Consider the following 22,740-nt stretch of genomic DNA (forward strand, 5'->3'; position numbering starts at 1 on the left):
AAATTAAACTGAAAGTTTATTTTTTCTCATTTTGTGAGTCAGTTAAAATGTATTGAATAATTTGATCAGGAGAAATTTGCAATAAAGTGTCTTAGAAAGAGAAAATACCTGATAAATGACTGAAGTCTCTCTTGAGTCGCTCGTCTTGCATCCTGCTTCTGAAATCTGCACAAAGATTTCAACTTTTATAAAGATTTATAGAATTTATTTATGGGATTGTAGCAAACAGGAAAACTATAATGAGATCTTTATAGTTCTAATTATTTTGTAATTTTTTTATTTCCAGGCAGAAATTTTCTAAAATCATCAGTTTTTTTTTTTTCATAACTAGGAAGTGAAGATTGACTGAAAAAGGTTCTGATTATTTATAACAGGAGCTTTTCAGGACCAACCTGGGCTGAAGAGGATGAGGAGCGAAGCTGCAGAAACGCAGGTGATCAACCAGAGGCGAGAAAGCGGCAGGAACCTGAGAGCTGCTGCCATGATGCTGCAGCAACACGGCGGCTGCAGCAACACGGCGGCGCAGCAACACGAGGAGGAAAAGAAAACCTTCAAATCCAGCAGAAACTTCTCAACCCTCAGCAGAAGAAAATCCAGGAGATCTGACCGCGTGCATCAGCTGTTCTGACAGGATTCAACTAGGCCGTTTTCTCCCCTCTGAGCAGCAGCTGTTGGCAGCAGGCCGGCGGCTTGGAGGCTCAGGATAATTCAGATCCTTCACCACCTCCAACAGCTCGCTGTAAGAAACACCAGACCTCCAGGGAAAACTGCAGAAAGGCTGCAATTCACAACACTGGCCTGCAGAGGGAGCAAGAGACACCAACGCTGAGACGACAAGATTATTTCATGAAGTACTTCTGGAGCAGGAGGACACTCAGGTCGTATCTAAATAGTTTTCATCCAAATGGAAAGATGAAAATCTGCAGCATCACAGAGTCCAAATAAAAGTTCTGATTTCACCGGGGCTGTTTCCTTGGAGTGGTGTAGTCAAAGTCCAGAAGTTAACCTGACAGGAACTGAGTGCAGAACAAATGTTAGCAAGTTAAGGAGCTGATAAACCAGATGATTCCAAGAATCATTTTCCGGTTCTGCTGCTGGTTTCATTTAACAAGAAAAAGTGTTTTCTCCAGAACCTTCAACTGATCCAAAACATAAAATGATCCGATCAGCAGGAGGTTCCATTCCTGCTGAACCGGAGACGTTTCTCCCCACTGTGGCCCTGTGCTTGAAACAAAACAAACATTTTCCTTCATATTTAATATTCCAGCCTGAACTGGAACAGAAAAACACTTAAATATTTCAGATTATAAACATTTAAAGATTCAACAACATTTATGTAAATAAAACCGAAAAATAAAAACAGTTCAGAAAAGTTTTATAAACCTGCAAGTTTCCAGTTTAAAAGACAAAGTTTCCAAATATTAAGAATTAAACCACTCAGAAAATGTTCAGTTTATTACTTTATTAATAACTGGTGCAATTGAAACACAAAAATAAAAAACAAATCAAGTAAGAATACGTTTGCATATTATATCATAAAAACAACATATCAAAGTGTTTTAGGACAGAATCAAAACAGCAACTTTAGTTTTTTTTTCCAAACTAATGAGAAATAAATGAAATGATGCAGAGCTCTGAAGGCCACTAGTGGAAATTGTCCAAACATTCCTCAAATTAAACTTAATAAAATGTTTCTGTAAGAAGAAGCTGCCGTCGTTTCCTCATGTAAACCTGCCTGAGACGGAGACGGCGGCTGCAGGACGTCTCACTGCAGGACAGAGTCCCGCCACCGCCGCCAGGTCTGGACCGGCGCCGCTGGGTCCAGACAGGCGCCGCCGGGTCCAGACGACGCCGCCGGGTCCAGACGCCGCCGCCGGGTCCAGATGGCGCCGCCGGGTCCAGATGGCGCCGCCGGGTCCAGATGGCGCCGCCGGGTCCAGACGACGCCGCCGGGTCCAGACGACGCCGCCGGGTCCAGACGACGCCGCCGGGTCCAGACGCCGCCGCCGGGTCCAGATGGCGCCGCCGGGTCCAGATGGCGCCGCCGGGTCCAGACGACGCCGCCGGGTCCAGACGACGCCGCCGGGTCCAGACGCCGCCGCCGGGTCCAGACAGGCGCCGCCGGATCCAGACGACGCCGCCGGGTCCAGACAGGCGCCGCCAGGTCCAGACGACGCCGCCGGGTCCAGACGACGCCGCTGGGTCCAGACAACGCCGCTGGGTCCAGACGACGCCGCCAGGTCCAGACGGCGCCGCCGGGTCCAGACGACGCCGCCGGGTCCAGACGGCGCCGCCGGGTCCAGACAACGCCGCCGGGTCCAGACGACGCCGCCAGGTCCAGACGGCGCCGCCGGGTCCAGACAACGCCGCCGGGTCCAGATGGCGCCGCCGGGTCCAGACGACGGCGGCAGGTTTACGTTTGGAGTTTGACGGCCTCAGCGAGAAAAGCATGAGATAAATCATAACTGCAAAAGGCCAAGGCACAAATAATCAGTAGCAATCAAAACGTCCAGTGAGTTTACAGGCTGAGAGCCGAACGCACCGTGGAAAACAAACATTCATGAAAACAACGTTTCATCGAGCAGAACTGCCTCAGATCTACCTGGATGCCATAAAGTGCTCCTTTTCATCCACAACATTAACACAGAAAAACGGCGCGAGTTTGATGCCATCATGGATTTTCTTTTTAAATGATCCGCCGGCTTTTATCCTCCAGCAAAACAAGGAAATATGAGCAGCATGTTTTCCAAATTCATCCGAGTCGAATGAATGAATGAATGAGTCCAGATGTTTCACTCATTCATCACCCGAACGACGCAGGAGATATAACACAGTTTGTTCAGATATCGATCTGTGGAAAATGTAAAAACTACGCAGATGGAAAAAATCAATTCCAACTCTACATGTTCAACAATAAACATTAAAGTCCAAGAAACAGAAATGAACAAATAATTTCCCTCAAGCAGAAACAATCTGAACGGACAGAAACCAGTTTGACTTTTAAACAGGAACTAAACTGGAATTCACTGGAAAACGATTCAAAAGTTTAAATGGAAACTTTGAAGGGAAAATTAAAAACCAATCAATGAAATATATTGATCCAGTTCTCATGTTCAGTCTGAAAATGACAAAAAAACCAAGTTACAATTAATCAGCAAAGAAACAAACGAGAATAAATTCAGACATTTTATCTTTAAATCTGTTTAAATCAAAACTGGTTTTAAACATTTAAAATGTCATGAATGACGAGGGAAAAACTTCACATCAGAGCAAAATGAACAGAAAATATTTGATTTGATGACGGAAAGGAAAATAAATGTTTTATAGAATATCTGTTAAAATAGATAAAATAACTATTTAGATGAAACATTATCATTATTGTTTCTATTTTAGGTAATTCTAACTGAGCTGAAACAAAAGTTTAATCTGATTTAAGAGCCTTTAATTTGATTACAAGTCATTAAATCATCAACGGAGAAACTTTCCCTAAATGTTGGCTTGTATTAAAATAACAGGTAGTTTGAATTAAACTATTTGAATTTATGACTTTTTCTTCACTTTTTGTTTCATCCAGATAAACTGGATAACATGAAAGAGACATGCAGAAACAAATTAAAAAAAGAGCAAAAAAAGGACAAAAGTTTCTGACGTAATAAAAACACGATTTAATTCAAGTGAGAATAAATTAAAGTGACAATTTTTCACTGCAAAAAGTAATGCTAGCACTGTTTTTACTGAATATAAAATATTACTGAATATTTTCAGTAGGTGTAATAAATTTGTATTTTCTAATTTTGGTAGCATTATTCCTTTTGCAGTTTATTTCCTGTCCTGGAAGACATTTTCTCGAATTAAAAAAATACATTTCAACAGTGATTTGATGCCGACGCTTTCATACTTCGCTCAGTCAGTTTGAAAGGAAGCCACATGTTGAATTTCAGATGGAAGAAATAAGTACAGCATGCATTTAAAGATGTTTTATAAACTGAAACTGAAGTGCAAGGCAAAGATATTGTTGTGCAAAACATTTTAAAGAACAAGAAAATACATCAAAACTTTAAACCAGAACAAGAAGAAAAACAGAAACAGTAAAAACTTTACATGTTGGGTCTGAAAACACCAGAAACCATCAGAACCGGATTTACAGAAACCAGATTTTAAATCATGTTCATAAACTGTGGGCTGAACTTCAGCGTCTGAAACACTAAATCATGAATGACTGAATCATTCTGGACGGTGCTGGAGGCACAATGAATGAATGAATGAATGAATGAATGAATGAATCTCTACAGGGATACAGATTATTAGATTATCCTGTCTGTGCATTGACAACTAATCCTCCAACATTTAGTTTTTATATAAGTGGATTAGAGGAGCAGATTATATTTGTTGTACAGCAGATTAAGCAGATAATAGAACGTCTTTCCCATTTCAGTGGCGTTGCCTCTGATCCAGACTTTCAAGCAGAACAGGGAGTTTCAAGGAGCAGTTTGAATTTTTACCGCTGGGTTTGTCTGAGGTATCTATGAGAAGTCAGTATCTTATCAGTTCCTTCAGTCAAATCTCTGCTACTATCCTGCCTTCATTTGTTTGTGATGCTAAATGTAGCTTGGCCCAAAACTGACATCCTGAAACAACTCAGGATGAAATAATGACTGTGAGGATTTTACCTCTGTAAACTTTACCTACTGGAGACTTTTAGACTTATGCTCTAACGTTTAGCATAGTTTCAAAATTAGCAGAACACAACTCTGAAATTAAATGTTATCTTTTTGCTTCATAGCTAACTGCAAGTTTAGCTTGATTGTCAGCTTAGCCGGTTACTGATTCCACAGTTACAACAAACGTTAACTTGGAAATAAGTTGTCAGGCAGTCAATCTGACCACATGACTGTTAGCCCAACTGCTAGCTTGACATATATCTTGCTTGTTAGCTTGAAAGCTGTGGATTTTCCATTTGCTTGACAGTTGTCTTGCTTATAACTCAACACTGAGGTCAGTAGTTAAACAGTAGACATCAAACTCTGACCTGCTAATGTCCTGTTAGCATGACAGATATTTATTATGAGCATAACAGTTAGCCTAATTCATACTGCTACCGCTACCTCATGTATATCTTCATAGCCAGCTTAACAGTTAGCATGGTAATTAGACCATGACAATAAGATTGAGTGTTAGCATGACAATTAGATTGACAGAAAGTTAGTATAACAGATAAACAGTTAGCTTTTACAATTAGACTGTTAGCTTGATAGCTAAATCAACGGTTTGCATGACAGATTCACAGTTAGCCTAAGAGTTAGCTGTGCTTAACAAGTCACTCTAAAAACTGACTACTTATAGCTACTCCACACAACCCCATTAAATTCAAACTATTCCCTATGAGTTATAAAATTCTTGACAAACTGAGGAAACATCTTCTTTCGGCTCAAAAAACAGTTTGAATTCACCTCCAAGCAGTTTTGCTTTTCCCAATTAAATCTACATTTTCTTTTTAAAACATACAGCAGATGTACGGCGCTTCAAAATAGAAAACCGTCGACACAGAGTTAGATTATTAAATAGAGTTTATAGTCATAAAGCAGAGCAGAGATTTGGTGAGTATGATCTGCTTCAACATGCGATAAGAAGTGATAACTCAAGTTTGATCAGGTTTTGCATCACAATCTGTGATTCTACAGGTAAAGTAGTAAAAGCAGTTCAGGCCTAAAAATGTTTCCAGGTTGTTCAGAACATCCAGATTTCAAAATTACAAATAGAATAAGATTTAATTACAAATAAGAACTTTAAGTATATATAAATGTCTTATTGCAAAGTAGGATGAATAACATTTCCTACACTATATTTATTAAGGCCCAGTATATTTAGATGATTTTGAACCATTTCAGAGCAATTCAAACAGCTCCATAACAACGCTAAATATCCATTTATTTATCATATAATAAGTTTAACTGTTTAACTTTTCAAAATATATAAAAAAGATGAAGCAGCAGATTTAAATACTTTATTAATAAGTGGATTATTTTCATTGATAGCAAAAATAGTCAAGAGAATAAAATTTTAAAACATGCACCAGCTAATCGCAGTAAAATTACAACTTTATTGTTCCACTTTAGGCAGATATTACAGGATTCATTCCACTTTTTACAATTTATTGACTTATTTATTATAGAAAATTGAAAGCAAAGCATTGCTTTCCTTCCTCTTCACTTTGTGTTGCTTCATCATAAAATCCCACTAAAATTTTTGTCTTTAGCAAGAAAAAACCTCAGAGTTCAGAACGGCAACATTAGAAAACTTTTAAAAACCTTCAGATTTAACTTTTTAAAGCTGTTTACGTTTCAGAAATAGGTTTATGGAGCAACACTTCCTATAAATCAGAAACTGAGACAATAAATTATTCAGACAATCCAAAATAAATTTGAATTAATTCTATTTCTCTGTTTGGGGTCATTTTAGGGAAAGGTTAAAACAGCTTTTATAAAGATGTTTAAATGTTTTCTTTTACTTCCCAAAGTTTCCATTGACAGGATTCTTTAGTCTTTACAGCCTCAGATGTTCCTGGTTTTTCTCTACATGTTTATAAGTTCATAACCCTAACCCTTTCTGCTTTGTTCTGCACTGTGAAAAGTGTTTGCATGTTCCCGGTCTGACCTGTGAGTCTGACGCACATGCTACATCCGCTAACAGCAGCGATGGACAACGAAGCCGCTTCCCGCGGCCTTCTGGGTTCAACTTCTGTATAAATGACCTGATTGGATGTTGGAAAAGACTGTTGTTGTGTTCAAGTTGTGCTAAAAGGAGTTAGCCTGTCAGGGAGGCTATGCTAGCCTAAAATAGCATGTCTATGCTAAACATGCAGCAGCTAATGCTAATGTTAGCATCCACAGTCTAGGACTTCCTGGACAGAAATACATTTTGCTCAAATCTGATGGTTTAATAAACTAAATAACTGATTAAAAACTATAAATATCTTAGTTGTTGAGCCCATATTTCTACTTATTTCATAATTTAGCAGCAAAAATGGGTTTTCAAGAGAATTTGTTGCTTATTCTGTCAATATACGGGTTTAAATTAAACAATTTATTAATTTCAGAGCCTGTAATTAATTCAATTAAAATATTTAATGTCATCCATGAAGCTGAATTTATCACCTGTGAAAACATATAAACCTCTAAAGGCTGAACCTTCACATTTACTGCAACTTTACAAAATAGTTCAATAACATTATGGAATATTTTTTTTCCAGAATTCTTCACTAAATCTGGCTAAACATGGGAAAAGCAAAGGGGTATAAATACCTAGCAGTTTGTTTATATGTCTTTATATTGTACATATTGGCCAACATTATGATGAACCTGTTGAATGAAATGAGAGACGGTTCATATCCCTGAATCCATGTGCCAGCAAACAGCAGAAATTTAGTGTTTCAAATATTTTCTGACTGTAAGTTTGTAAATCTGAGCTGACGTCCAGCAAAAACAAAACAACATAAATATAAGGTTGGACAAACAACGAGACAGACAGGAGACTTTTGGTTCCAGTGTCGCCCTCTAGTGGTCGCCCCAGGAATGGTGCAGCATCATGCAAACCATGCAGAAACAAGGATGTCTTCATATAAAAAATAAGTGTTACAAAATGGCATAGCAGGTATAAGTTTCCATTCAATCTCTGTTCTTTTTCCTGATATATCCTGAAATTTGCAGTGTCTACACTAAACGTCGCATGCGTCACATGCAGTGCGGTTGGCTTTGCAGCAGTAAAGCTTTTGGGTGTATATATTATGTATTACGTTCTTTTTTTCGCTAAATTTTTGTGAAGAGTGCGCTGTACAGAGTTTTTTCTTTACAAACGTTCTGCTTTCCCTTTTTTTTTTGTTTTGCCGTAGGTGCGGACTCGCCGCCTGGGCGGCGGCGGCCTCTGCAGGTCGACAGCCGGTCGTTCAGAACAACGAGGGGATCAGACCCACCTTCGTCCCAAAGCTGTGGCTTTGACCCAGCGTTCTGGGTTTTAGAGGCATGGGTTGGATTTAAGGTCTGAGTCGAGGTGGCGTCGTGTTTCAGGGCGGCGTGTTCCACTCTGCGTCCCCGAACCCCTCGCCGGTGGAGGAGAGGGGCAGGGCGCCGCCGCTGGGCGTGAAGGGGTCTGTGTCCGTGTCCGTCTCGCCCTCGGCCAAGTAGCTCGGCCTGGTTCTCGTCCAGCTGGCCTCCCCGGCCGCCACCGCCGCCCCCATCGACAGGTCCAACCCCGCCTCGCCCTCCCGCTCCCCGGAGATGCTGAACCCGCTGGGCGAGCGCTCCAGCTCCTCGTGGTTCACCGACAGGAGCGAGAGCGGCGAGTCGCCCCCCAGGGCCCCTGTGGTCCTGCCCCGCCCCGCCGACAAGTCCTGCAGGGAGCTGATGGGCAACACGGTCGGCCGCTCTGTGTACGTGGGGATGGCGGCCGGCGCCGCGCCGCCTGCCAACCCGACCCCCTGCCTGCCGCCTCGCCCTCTGCTGCAGGTCGAATTCGCTTTGCTGACAGGCACCTGGTATGACATCTGAGGGAACACCTCGGAGTAGTTGAGGAAAACCCGGCGGATCTCACCGTTCGCCGTCTGGTCGCAGGCCTCCAGGGTCATCCGAGCGTCGCCGGCCGAGTCCACCTGCAGGTGCTCGGTGTGCTGGATGTGCATGTCCACCAGGAAGTCCAGCTTCTTCTCCATGTCCTCCACCTGAGACAGAGACACATCCATCCATGAGCTCAGGAAACCGACCCGCCAACACCAAAGCTCAGAACCAGGAAGGACATGGCCGGCCGCTTCCTTCTGAACAGAAATACGTTTTATTCCTCATTAAAGAGAAGAAATTCATGGATTTAAAGGTTTTCATAACCTTCAACTACGAATGAATTTAGTTGATCAACCAATAAAAACACAACAAAATAATAGAAAAGCAACACAAACACAGCAGAGTCCACAGATGGGAAGCTATATCCAGACTGTTATATTCTCTCACCTGCCTCTCCACCCTGACAAATCTACCCCATCATGCTTTGGTCTTCAGTGTCTGGCATGGACGTGGCTTTGGCTAAGTAAGACTCATGCCTGAAACAAACAAACAAGTCCATTAAGATGGTGCCGCCATGACATGCTAGAACGTTAGCGATGGTGTGGCAGTACCTGGGTGACTGGCTGGATGGGTAGTTAAAGGGTGTTTTCTGGGGCTTCTTGCTTTTTGGGGTGAGGGGGGGTCCAGGGGCAAGAATCATGTCGATCCTTTAGAGAAGAAACAGGTTGAGCACGGCACATATGAGGCCAGATTTACTCCTCTGCGTTGTGTCTGCTCACCTGGTCTGGAGGTATTTAATTCTGCAGAGCATGTCTAGATGTCCAGCTGAGTACTGCTCAATCACATCTTTGACATCGTAAGGCCTCAGAGTTTCCTTAAACCTCTTCTTGTTCAAGAGAAATTGCATGATCCTGCGAAGCAAAGATCAACATATCTGCATGTGTTGAAGCTTTTCTGGAGTTTACCCAACTAGTTACACCAACTAAAACAGACAGAGATTTCTACAAACTACCCAAGAATCATGCAAAACCTCAGGACATCCGCCCATTGTGGGGACGGGTTTCTATCTTCAACAGTCATTGGGCCAAAGGGTTGTGGACCCTGGACAGGGCAGTGATCCATCACAGGGTAAAGCAAACACTGAGGGCAATTCACAAACCTAACTTTGATGTCCTTGAATGCTGGTCATTGTTCAGATATAGGATGAAAGTTCAATATCTGCCCTGGAGTTGGTTGCAAAGGAGGAAATGCCCCAAAGCCACCAGGACAAGATGTCAGAGGCATCGGATGCCTCAAACACCAAACGACTAAAAACTCCCAAACTTCTGGATCTCAGCTTTTTGCTGTACAGAGAGAGGTCATCCCAGATACTTTATGTCTTGTTCTTCGGTCAAGATCCATGTCTCACCACCGCAGTTGTAATGCAGACAGAGCAGCAAATTAAACATGTTGACTTTGACTGGACCGGAGGGAACAGTAATAAAACAAGCAGTCTGGATCTGCTCAGTCCTGTTCTTGTACTGGTGGCACTCCTTTCAGTCTGAACTCGGAGCCGTCAGGTGGATAATGTTCATCTGAAGGACTGCCTGGTAAAGCGATCAGAGTTCAGACAAACTGAACTCTCGGCCACTCTTGGTGCACGCATTCTTCTAGTTTGGTTTAAGCTGGTGCTTCCGGTCCTCAGGGGCCACTGCCCTGCATATCTGAGTCTCTGTTCAGGAACTCCTGATTCAAATGACTGGATGAAGAAAGGCCACACCTAAAACATGCAGGGTCTCTGAGGACTGGGACTGAAACCACTGGCTTACATCCAAGTCCAGCCCAACAAAATGCCATTTACTGATCAGTCACCTGACAGCAACTCCTGTTTCTACCGGCTCATTACAGGCAAATCGTACACCGGCTCCTTTGGTGTTCACACTTTCCCTACTTGAGTTCAGTCCCATCATCCATCGGGTCTTTGAGACCTGTTGCCACCCACTGAGCTGTTATCTTCAGCTCTTCCCAGAGTCCTCGGCTGCTGCAGGAGCTCCGCTGTTTGGCAGAAAGTCTTGGGGGTCCTGAAACCAAAACCCTTGGTGTCTGAGTTCCCCTTTCAGGGAGTCATTCAGGCCCAGCATAATGGGGTGGAGGAAGAAGTGCTTTCACAGGGTTAATCACTCATCATAGGTTGGATTCCTGCATTATGCCAGCTGTGTGGCCTATAGAGGAGACTGCTAACGTGTGAGCTCTGGTTTACATCACTGACACATCCAGCTTTGCATTGCTGAAAGAAAAGTCACACTGAGCACACATGCTCAGACCTGCAGACCTATTACATTGCTACTTGTTTTATCTTATGATAAAAATAAAGATCTTACTGGTGATACAGTGGAACTGATATAATACTGTCCGATTATTGCAACGTGCCAAGGTAGGACAGAATAGACGGCTATCTATGCAAAATGTTGACCTAAAACAAACTTTTATTTCAGGACAGTAAGATAAACATCATGGTTTTTAGAGTTCACTGATTCTGGGCTCCTTGTCTTTGTGATGAGAAACTCGGCAGAAGGAAACCTCTGACATGCAGGCAGTGCAGGTCATGACCATAATCTCATTTGATCAGGTTAAAAACTGTTGGTGTTTTCTACAGACTCTGGTTTCATGATCCAGCTTTGGGTCTTTCTCCATGAAATCCACATGTTCTCCCTGTGCATGAATGGTTTCCCATAGTGATAGTGACTAACTGGTGGGTCTAAATTGTCTTCAGGGTGAGTCCAGGATCGTGACCTGTAATGGACTGGTGACCTGTCCAGGCTGTCCCTCCCGTCTCACCAATGACCGTTAGAGATTAGCACAGAGATGGGATGGACGGATGACTCTGTAATTCCCTTCCAAACTGTCAGACCTTCCTGTTATTCTGAAGTGGCTGGTCACTGCTTCTACAGGCTCTCTAATATTGTTTCTGCTGAACGGTTTGGCATGGGTCAGAGCGGCGTGGTATGCAAGTTTGTCTGTAAGCGGCCCATGCAACCGTCCGTACCACTCCATTCCTGGAGACCTTCAGTTGTAGGTCTACGGGAAAATGAGCAGAGCTACAACACAGTCCTTTGATCGGGCCAGGAAACGGTTTTCTTCCTGTTTGTTATTGCTGTAGTAGGACGAAGCGTTAGGTGTTTGGGTTTAACCCAAACCGCCCAGTTAAAGTCCAACTGGTGGTGAAAACATTCTCTACAGGATATAAACTATCATACGATCCATAAACTATCATACGATAGTGGGTAGTTTATGGGTAGTGGAAACACGGCAAAGACCTTTTCAGGTTTTCTCTCTGGACTTTGGAGGATTGTTTTAACAGATCGAAGCTCAAAGTTCAGGACTGCTGGAAAGTGAGAGTGATTACTCCGGACCTGACTGCCCTGATGACCAGTTTCAGAGTCGGGATCATCTCCTCCAGGAGGATCTCTGGCGGGAAGCCCCGGTCCTCTAAGACTGGGTCTGCAAGGCCTCCAGTATCTGGAAGACAAACAGCACAAAGTAAACTGACCGCTGTCAGAGACGTTCTCCTGCGGTTGGCACTCTGACCTTCAGAGCTCTGGCGCAGCGTGTAGGCCTTCATCCGGAATGCGGTCCGGAAGCGTTCGCGGTTACTGAAGCCGGCGGGTTTGGGCTCCTTGGAGGGGCTCTCCTCGATGGACTCGGCGTTCACCGCGGGCTTCCTGACCATCCCCAACGACGGCCTGGCGTTGGAATTACGAACACGTTCCAGCAAACTCACTTTCTGACTGAGGTGGAGAGGAAAGGAACAGGACATCAAATCTTCAGTATTTTCATTGTGTTATGCTGACAATAATGAACAAGGAGAAAAAGGTGTTGACCACAACCTGCATGTTAGGATTCCTGCTTCAAACTGAAACATCTTTTATTTTACACCTGCTGGTTCTGCATGAGCTGCGCATCAGGCTGAGGGGAGCGGCGAAGAACCCAAGGAGATTGGTCCTGTGACAATATTTGGCAGCACAAAGACGCAGCTTTCTGGGTAAAATAAGACTCCTGTGTCCCTTCGAAGAGGCGGGGAGGTGGAGCAGTAACTGGAGCCGCCAGCGGCCCAAACGAGGCCTCTGAAACGTGGAGCGCTCCCAGCGACTTTGCTCCCACAGCAGACACAATATGAGCCTCTATGTGGCCTCAGGGCAGAAAGGGACAGCAGATTACAGCGCTGAGAGGCTGCAGAAAGGGAACGCTTTAAAGGAAGGGGGAGTCTTCTTTCTGAACGCTCCTCGGCGAATAAAGAGCAGAAAATGGGATGTGATTATCCCCAGATCTCTCTAAACGAGGTGACACAACAGCAGGAAAAAACAAGCTCAGATACTCCAAGACCCAAAGTTTGGTGCTTATTTCCAACAAGATTAAACTTCATAGAGATAAAAGAAACCACAATAAACCGGGATGGACAAGATCTGAAAGGATCTGCTGGCAGCAAGCAGCAAAACGCTCATCCTGCTCTCAGATGGAGGATCATTTTCTGTTCACATTGCAGGGAAAAGATCCCAGATTAGACAACAAACTGAGGAGAAAAGCAAGAAATCACAAAGAGCCCAAAGCTCCCAGCGCTGCTGCAGTTTCTGGATGAAGTCCACCTCTTCCCTCAAAGCCACAGATAAAGTCCGACCCAGATCCGTCTCCGGGTCTTTGTTCAGGATCGCATGTTTTTAGTTTCTGTGTTCTGAAAATTCATGCAGGTTTTTCCCAGCAGTGTGACAGAAAATGAAAAACTAACGAGGAGCTGGGAGAATAAACGATGACAGCTGAGGAAGGAGATGGACTCAGAAAGACTTTAACACCAAAAATCACCGATCAATTTATCAGGTATTCATCAGAAACCCACCCAATCACTCAGTAGCAACTCAGACGAGTTCAGAACGAGAATAAAATAAGTTTCAACAGTAAATCTGAACATGTCAGACACAGAAGAGATTAAAAGCATTTTTTATTTTCAAATATTTTCAGTGTAATTTTGACATTTTATGGGCTGAAGGAACTCATCACTGATAAAGGGAAACAATCCTCCTCATTCCTGCCTTCACTTACTGAACTCATCGTTCAGTCAGGACTAATAGACTCACTAATAAGTTCTCAAAAATCCTCAGCTTAATGTTAAAGTCAGAGCGACAGAATGAGTGGCCGTTCAATATCAACTTCTTCCCAGAGTCATTTATCCGAGTCATGGATTAATTTACGAAGCTATTTGAAGACAGGCTGGGTGGGATATTTTAGGAAATGTTCATTATTTTCTCTCTGCAGCTGGTGGCCTAATTAAAGTCCTTACTGTAGGCACAGCGTCTCTGCAGGAGCTCAGCGACCTACCTCACCATGGCCTCCAAGGTGTCCTTCCTACCAGACAGAGAGAGAAAGTCACAGAATAAACAAAACCTGGAGGATTACTCAAACTGTGAAAAACCTCAAAGTCTCTGGAACTTTTAGGGAACATCTAAATAATTAGTGCAGCATCTGAAACACGCAGCATGAACATATTTTAATAAAAAACATATTTTTAAAAAGTTGCAACCTGCAGCTTTAAGGCTCAGTGGAGAACAGATGGAGCTTCGTACCTGAAGCAGGGAAGAGAGATGATGGTTTCATAAAATCTCCACGTGGCAATAAGATCTTCCCTGATGGGATTGGTGGAGTAATACCGCCAGGCCGACTGGATGCAACACACAACAGCTTCAGGATTCTGATGTTACACAGGAACCAGACAGCACACGTTCTGCGTCTCATCTCTGACCTGGATGAGTCCGGCTGCCGGGTGGCGGCGCTTCTCAAAGTGTTTCTGTCTGTGCTGCTCCTGGACCTTCAGAGCCAAACCAGAACCCAGAATCCCCTGCAGCCAGAACCAGAGCGACAGTTCAGGCTGCTGCTCCATGAAAACATTCATAAAAACAATAAAATGATCTCATGTGGCCGAACTCCTTTAAAATATGTTTAACTTTGCATTGGATTAGTTCAGGCAACAACGCTGAGGATCTGATTCATTGACCTTCTTTTAATTGTTGATGTAGTTTTCTGTAAAAACCACCGGAGAAAGTCCTTTTATATTCACCTTTTGTTAATTTAACCTTCATTATCTGCAGCCATGCTAATGATCGTAGCTCTACACTCACAGCAGGCAAAGCGAAAAAGGAAACTCCGATCAGCGCGAACGTGCCGGCTAACAGCCTCCCTGCCCAGGTCTTCGGGGTTTTGTCTCCGTAACCGATGGTGGTCAGCGTGATCTGCAGAAGAGACATAAATCAGAAACCTGAAAAGATCCACAGCCGACAGGAAAACGTCTGGCTGGAAGGACGGCGGATTTAATGAGGAGAAAATCAAAGCTTTCTAAACCCGAAGCCTTCATTACAGCAGAACTTCCACATTATTTCTACTGCGGAGAGAAACATATCAGATACTTTATTTCACCAATATCATCACCAAAGCTGTTCTCATTTACATGTTCACTGGAGTATCCAGATTTCTCCAGTGAAATCAAAAACCAACAGTTATTTCAGCCGCAGCGAACGCACCAGCCCCCACCACAGCGCGTCGGCGTACGTATCGAAGTCCTGCTGCTGGGTCTGCGCCGTCGGGTTCTCCTGGTCGGACACGTTGACCGAGCCGTCGTCTTTCTCCACCAGGTAGACCAGGAAGGAGGCCAGGATCAGAGACAGGAAGCCGATGTACCAGGCCGTGATCAGCTCCTGCAGAAACACAGACCATCAGGCCGGTCTGCGCAGACGCACCGAGAAGGACACGCTCTCCTTCCTCCTGACTGCTTTAACCTGAGAGAAGTGATTAAACCGTCTCTGTGCGACAGGTTATGTCTTAAAGATCCATAAATGATGCACAGAGGCAGTCAGCACAGATTAGCATGCAGATCAATAACTGGATAACAGGGATTAACTCTGAAAACATGATGCTGTTACATCACTTTAGGACTTTTTATTCACCGTTTTAGTGGATGAGATGGATCTCACCAAACCAATAATGGTCAAAAGAGTTTAAATTGAGTCTTTTTGTGATTCCTGGAAGCTCCTTTCTGTGTTTTCTGTCATTGCTTTCCCTCTGAGTCTCTCCAGTCGTACCTTACTGTGAGCGTAGATGGCAGAGCCCAGGAGTTTCCACGTGCCGCCTCTCCGGTCCATGCGCAGCATGCGCAGGATCTGCAGGAAGCGCAGGCTGCGCAGCGACGTGGCCAACACGTTGCCCTGGTTCCGCACCGCCACCACCGGCACCGAGGCGATCAGCACGAAGATGTCTGGAGCACAAGGACCAGAGTTTGTCTGACGAGGTAATGAGTTTGACCCCAACACCAGTTTGTTGGTCAAAGAGACAATTTTTCAAGAGATGTTAATCTCTGCCAGGACTTGACTAAAAACTGATTTAGTTTGATTAATTCAGACGCTCTTCTATTCACAGCTCACCTTGAGAAAAGAGCCGCTGGAGTCTGCAGAGGCTCTAATTTAAGTCTCAAATAATCCTAAACACAGATGGCAGAAGTGTTGAAACGATTAAGTTTAAATGATGATGGATTGATAAAATGGGATTCAGCTGCTCTCTGAATGTCGTTACGATTCAGAGAAAATCATCATTTACCTGGAAGTTGATCCAGATGAAACTCTGGACTCTTTGTGTTTATGCTGGCTTTTAGTTTTGCTTTCTTAAACTTTCTGGTGAATTTCAGAGGCAATAAAGTATTTTAAGACATTAGTCCTTAAAATGTTCTTCAGGAGACAGAAGACCGACTTTGTGATTGTCTTTATGTGTCTCCGAAGGTTCAGCTCTGAGGTCGACGGTTCCATCTTGATTTTTGAGAGTTTAATGCTCCTGTTAAACTGAAGGGAAAATGATTCAATTTAATTTAAACTGTTTTTTTCTGTGCAATTTGATCGTTAATAATCGATCAAACCCAGAGGAAGTTCTGGTCGTTATCGTCTCCTGGTTTCTGCTCAGAGCTGCCAGACTCATCAGGCGTTTCGGCTCTTCAGTGGCTGAAGCAGCTCTGGACAAACTGAGGATGTTTGATGCCTCCAGCAGCTCCAGGCTTCCTGACAGTCACAGAAAGTGAAGGGCAGCCTCTTCCAGGGGAGCATTTCTGGCCAATTACTGGAAATTTATTCTGAAAAGCTGCTGACAAAACTCCTGTCAGCCTGATTCACTCTGGCTGCTTTCAGCCATTTTATAATCATCATTGTGTTTCTTGGAGCTTTATGAATGACTTCCTGAGCCTTTTAATTTTATCTTTAAAAATTAACATATTTATGATTCCCCCTGCTTACCCAGAATGCACAGCGGTTTGCGGGCGAACTTCAGCCTCCCCCTCCATCCTTTGTAGCGACAGCAGCAACCAGCCGCCCAGATCCTCAGTGCAAACTCTGCTCCGAATATGAAGATGGCAAACGTTTCCTGCAGAGGAAACAGGCTCACTCACTCTGCGTGCGTGCGTGCGTGTGTGTGTGTGTGTTTTCTGTGGAGTCGTTCTCACCAGTATGACCAGCCAGTGTGCAGAATCCTTCTCGTGTTCCCTGAATGTGGTCAGTATGGCCAGAATCAAACATCCCAGAACGATTAGAAACCTGCAGAGAAACCAAACAAACAGCAGATCAGAACTAAACTGATGAGTTACAAATTATCTGGAGGATAAATCAGCATAAAAACAGCAAGAAGTATTCAGACAGGCAGCGAGTTTGCTGCTTCTGCCACTAGAGGGCACCGTTTCCTCCTAGAATAAGACTACAGTACAACTAGTTTTGTTTTTTAAACTAAACACCATGAAAGGGAACCAGGAGGTGCAGATTCTGCACACTGCTGCCTCCTGCTGTCCGCTGTAAAAACACCAATAAATAAAACCGACCGGTTCTTCAAACTGAGATGAAAACCGAGCAGGACGATCAGTTAAAGGAACCAAACATCCGTCAGTGAGATGACGACCAGAGTTACCAGTTAACCAGCTGCAGGTTACCAGTTAACCAGCTGCAGGGTTACCAGTTTAACCAGCTGCAGGGTTACCAGTTTAACCAGCAAACACCAGCCTGAACTACATTCATTTAATGGTTCAATAACAGGCAGCAACACGCAGCAAAAACAACAAAATGAATAAAAACATGCAGTGAAAAACCAGCAAAGCTTTAATGATGGAACCTAAAACAGTTTTATGGTTCGGCTGAAATCACAAAATTAATGTCAAATATTTTACCAAATTAATAAAAAAATACTAATTTATCCCAAAGGGAAGTTAAACATGTGCAGATGGTGATGCATCCATAAAGCTCCTTTTCAGGATTCGGGGGTCTTAGTTCAGCTATTAAACTATACAATGTTTCCATGGTTCCGCATCTTAACAGCTGTCCAAAATTAAATAAGAGCAAAAAACCTTCCAGCTTCACAGCGTCTAAACCCAGAGGGAGCAATTTCCCAAACAGTCAGTGAACGATAAGAGGAACATTCACCCTGAACTGATCCAGATCCAAAATATTAAAATGATCAACAAATAAACGGAGCGCAGGATCCCATCTGAGCCGTGACTGGCAGTCAGGGCCGTCCTGCAGAGAAACAGCCACCGGGACACCAAAGGAGAAACACGGAGTTTGGACCGAACCCCGAACTCGGACAGAAGTAACCGAGCTTTTAGTGTGAACGAAGGAGACATCCAGGGGACGGACATCCAGAGGGAAACGCTTCCTGTCCGTCTCTGAGACGACAGCAAGACAAAAAGTCTCAGTTCTGCCTCTTCTCAAAGCTCAGCAAGATTTCTGGACCCGTCAGTCACCAAAACCTGCAGCCACAGTAAATAATGCAGAGGCCCTTAAAACGTCCGATCTGAATATTTCTCCTATTTACAGGTTTTCTGTTCTTTCAGTCCAGTGAAGTGTAAACACTGCAGAGACCTGCCTGCAACCTGCAGCAGCATGAGACACAACTGATGATGATGATCTGCTTATTATGAGTTTAACAGCTTTAAAAATACATAAAAAGAAAAAAAACAAAGGTTAAAAAAATTATTAAATTTACTTTTAAGGGTCAGAAACACAAATAAATCAAATTACACAATCAAATTGGTGAAGATAAGAAAAGTTAAAATCAGCTAAATGACGATGAACAAAACAAAGAAATAAATAAAATGAGCTGAGATGATGTAAAATAGGGCAAAAACTAGGCTAAAACAAAATGAACATATAATAAACTAAACAAAAATCATATAAAAACCTAAACTTAAACTCAGCTGTTACACTAAAATAAGCGAAACTAAAATGGATAAAAATAATAATTATTTAAAATTATGTAAAATAATAATATTATGTAAAATATTACAGCATCTCATTTTAATTTAGTCTATTTATGGTCACTCAGTTCTCAGGTACCGGACCGAACACAAGAATTACCCAAAGCTTTCTGTGCTTCAGGTCATCGGCTCGTCCTCTATAACTCACTTTCCATGTGTTAGCGCCGAGGCCCGGTTCTGACGGGCTCCCCGGCCCAGATGGTCCCTGGAGGATTCCTAACAAACAATTTATGGCTGAGATTCAATAAAGCCAGAGCCCACTCTGCATTTCTGACGGATAAATCCCTCAGATTTATGCAAAGCAGAGCAGAGGCGCGGTAACGACTGCAGACAGACGTTAAAGCGTGACCTTTATCAGAGCCACTGAGGAGGTTTTTATAACAACTCTGACCTGCTGGGAAAAACAGCCGAAGGAAAAAAAACACCAAACTTTTGCTTCATCAGCAAAATTTGCTGTGAAACTGACTAAATTAAAACCCCAACAAGCCCAGAGCCTTTGCATAATTCTACATTTACTGCTTTTATGACTGCAAAGATTTATGATGATGTGGATATTTTATGAAAGAAATGATTATCCTTTAATTGTGTTCCCTGGATTCAAGCTGTCCTGTTCCAGAGAAAACGCCTCCTAGTGGCCAGTTGGCCTCTCTGTGGGTTTTGTGGCTGATGAATCATTGCTCTGTTTTGGTCAGAGGTTGGAGCTCTTTGACGCGATGCCAGCAGAAAGCGCCGTTCCTCCGACAGCTCAGCGGAGGAGGAATATTCACACTGAGACCCGCTGACCCTGCAGGACGGTTTCACTCAACGGCTGGACGAACCGCCAGTCAGGAAACGATGCAGCTCAGCAGCTGTTGGCGTCACCGACGTGCAGCAATGAGAAAAATGCTGCCGAGTCACAAACCAGGAGATTCTCATGAAAGATCGCATCAAATCTGTTTCACTCTGAATTATTCAATATCTGTGGAATTATCAACGCAATGTTTCTGATTGCTGTTGGATGATTCACATCAAATCCTTCATTTCAAGCTGAAATGAAGGATTTCTACCTCAATAAAGCTGAGATAGAAATAAAACTGATCCAATAACATCACACTGCATCACACTGGGTTGTCAATGTTTTTCTAATTTGTCTTTTTTTTCTACATTTCTGAAACTAATCTCAAAATTTGAGTTGTTTTCTTGCACATTTTTGACTTTTCAAACTCAGAATGTTCTTGATTTTTCTGGAAATTTCCTGAAATTCTTTTGGTGTCAAATTACTTTTTTCTATCTCTAACTATCCCATCTTTAGCATCGGTATTTTGTAAAAATATCCAGATGTTTTCTGTCTAAACATCTGGACTTTCAGCTCCTCGAACATTAAAAGGCTGTTTTTAAATCTCTGCCACCAACAGTTTACTTTCACAAAGCAGTTTTAGAAGAACCTGCAGATCCATCAGCTGTTTGAAATGACCAACACTGTTTCCTGTGCAGGACCCACAGGCCGACCCCAACGTGCATTTAGTGGTTTAACAAGTGGAGTTGTCTCAAAGTCCGTCTCAAAGACGGGCAGGACTGTCACTGCCGTTTCTGAATTATTACTTCAGAGAAATGGATGCAGATTTAACCAGCAGACTCCAGAAACAGAGTTTCACCTCTGTTCCTGAGGACGATCAGCCTGATCAATCATCCTAAAGGACGTCCGTCGCTCATCAATCAGCGGCGTTCCTCCAACTCGCAGCTCATCCATCAATCAGCCGAGTTCGTCTGCCCAACTCTGAAGTTATTAACCGAACCAAAGGCGTAATGATGAAACGTCACTGGGTGAAAGGATCTCGCTGTTTCACAAGCTTCTGTCTGTGTTTACAGAAGAGACGAAATCAGACGGGTTGACCCGGTTTCTAAGCAGCAACTTATTGTTGCCTGCAGGGAGAGAGAGAGCAACTCCCCGACCAGCTGCCTCACAGTGGAAAATTAGAATAAATGTCAAGCTACCTCAAGCATTAATGACACAAGAAGGAGGTCAGGAAGGAAAATCTGAGCCAAAAATCTGTTTTTCACACTACAAGAAAAGCTAAATGAAAGCATGAAGAGAGCGCTACAGATGGATCAGTTTCTCATGTTTTAGGTGTTTTCATTCTGCTAACAGCTAACAAACACCCATCCCTGCGTTCCCAGGCCAGCAGGGAGACGCAGTTCCTCCGGCGTTTCCTGTGGGTCTCCTCCTCATCAGGGAGACGTTGAGGAGGCGTCCTGACTGGGTGCCTGATAAAACCCAAACAGATCCTCTTTGTGGCGAAGCAACTCGGAGTCCCTCCTGCATGATCGCCCTTCTGACCCCACAGCCCTAAATGACCCTCAATCTTTGGCCCAAGGAACCAAAACAGGTTCATCCTGATGAAGGTTTTCTCATTTTGTTCTCACATCATCTTGCCATAAATCCACCTGGCTCACTGCATGACGCAGCAGAATCCTGTAAAGTTGCATGTATTGGTACCTTGTGTTGTCAGAACCACTGTGTCTTTGCTGCAGAAGCTCAGAAACAATCCACCAAACCCAGTACTTTATCTTTGGCAAAGCATTTAAAGTACATTTAGTGTTGAGTCACCTCAAAACAGAAGGTGTGTTAGCAGATATAGAGAGGAATAAACCATGTAGTCATCCGCTGCAGGCTCTTCAGGTCATGCAGCTTTTCAGCTGTTTTTGTGCCATAATCACACATTTAGATGAGACTGTACGTACAGTTGGTACGTTCAACAGTTCCCAGCTGCGTAATTCAGCGCCAAGCTCTCGTCCGGAGCGAGTTTCCGATGGGGCTGGCCTGCCAAAGGCTGGGATTTGTCACCTGAGGGCCCTGGAGGCCGAGGCAGCCATTACTGGCTTGGCAGGAGGAGGTGTCAGCAATCAGTGTCAGGCGTCCAGCAGAGCTGTTCATTAACACGAGGACTGCTCTCGCCTCACCGACTCCGACGTCTGTCGCCTTGTCCCTCCGTCTGGCTGATGGAAACGGTTTGCTTTGTCACATTCAGCAGCTCATTTAGTCTGCAGCAGCGGCATTCAGGCACTAAAAGGTCAACGTGGAGGAGTGGGGCTCCTGGACGCAGAGATGTGCTTCAATTCTGGACAACTTATAATTAGCAATAGAGAAATAAATTTCACCCAAAGCTTCTCTGCTATAGGACAACTGGCTGCAGAAAATTATGAACCTGAAACTGGTTGCAGGTTGTCTTCAGGGTTTTGTTGAGTGGAGAGTATTGGGAAGTGTGTGTGTTTGAGATGAAACATTGTTAGTGTTGTTTATGTCTTTATCCTTCTTAATGAAAGTTTATTCTTTCCAGAGTAATGTGGAGAAGGTGACCATTTTCAAAGTGGCTTACAGTCAGCTTCACTCAAAATATCTGATTGATTGTAACTCATTATCACACTTTCTACAAACAGTTCATGGTGTAACTATTGAGTATCCCTGGGTCTTGGATGCCATGTCCTAGGGGTATCACTAGGTTGTCATCTACAGGATGTCCTCAGAACAGTTTGGGTTTTTAACAGGCGCTAACAGAGTATCTATAGCTACAGGGTTAAATACGAGGTCTGGGTTTGCTGTCTGCTGAAACAATGCAAAACCTTTAACTACTCATGAAAACTAACAGGCTGTCTGAATTACCTGCAGAAACATCCAGTTTGTCCCAAACCCAGAGCTGAACGTATCGGGTCAGAAACAACCAGAGCCGTTCATGTCCAGGATCCTTCCTCCCAGTGCAGCGCATGATTATCTGCTTTCCACTCAGTATTGATCGTTTTGTCCTCTGTCATAAATCAATCCCATCTTATTGTTGCAGTAAACAAAACTGGTTTTACTGTTTAAACCAACAGCAGTAATCAAACAGATTAAGGCTCTAAAAGGTGATTATGTTC

At 43.6% G+C, this 22,740-nt stretch overlaps 1 protein-coding gene across 1 annotated transcript in view; it reads right to left on the minus strand.

The window, feature by feature from the left end:
- Positions 1 to 5,859: 5,859 nt before the first annotated feature.
- The window catches only part of LOC129351699 (potassium voltage-gated channel subfamily KQT member 3-like), a 32,936-nt gene continuing 16,055 nt past the window's right edge, over positions 5,860 to 22,740 (minus strand). The window contains 15 exon segments of the mRNA XM_055020629.1: positions 5,860 to 8,713; positions 8,997 to 9,023; positions 9,025 to 9,085; positions 9,161 to 9,256; positions 9,329 to 9,460; positions 11,942 to 12,047; positions 12,117 to 12,316; positions 13,899 to 13,925; positions 14,144 to 14,238; positions 14,320 to 14,415; positions 14,696 to 14,806; positions 15,095 to 15,268; positions 15,653 to 15,825; positions 16,847 to 16,973; positions 17,053 to 17,143. Coding sequence (XP_054876604.1) covers positions 8,060 to 8,713; positions 8,997 to 9,023; positions 9,025 to 9,085; positions 9,161 to 9,256; positions 9,329 to 9,460; positions 11,942 to 12,047; positions 12,117 to 12,316; positions 13,899 to 13,925; positions 14,144 to 14,238; positions 14,320 to 14,415; positions 14,696 to 14,806; positions 15,095 to 15,268; positions 15,653 to 15,825; positions 16,847 to 16,973; positions 17,053 to 17,143 — 2,170 coding nt within the window. The 3' untranslated portion in view covers positions 5,860 to 8,059.

This window comes from Poeciliopsis prolifica, unplaced genomic scaffold (genome assembly GCF_027474105.1).
Source record: "Poeciliopsis prolifica strain line A6 unplaced genomic scaffold, Auburn_PproV2 SCAFFOLD069, whole genome shotgun sequence".
In the NCBI taxonomy this organism is placed as follows: Eukaryota; Metazoa; Chordata; class Actinopteri; order Cyprinodontiformes; family Poeciliidae; genus Poeciliopsis; species Poeciliopsis prolifica.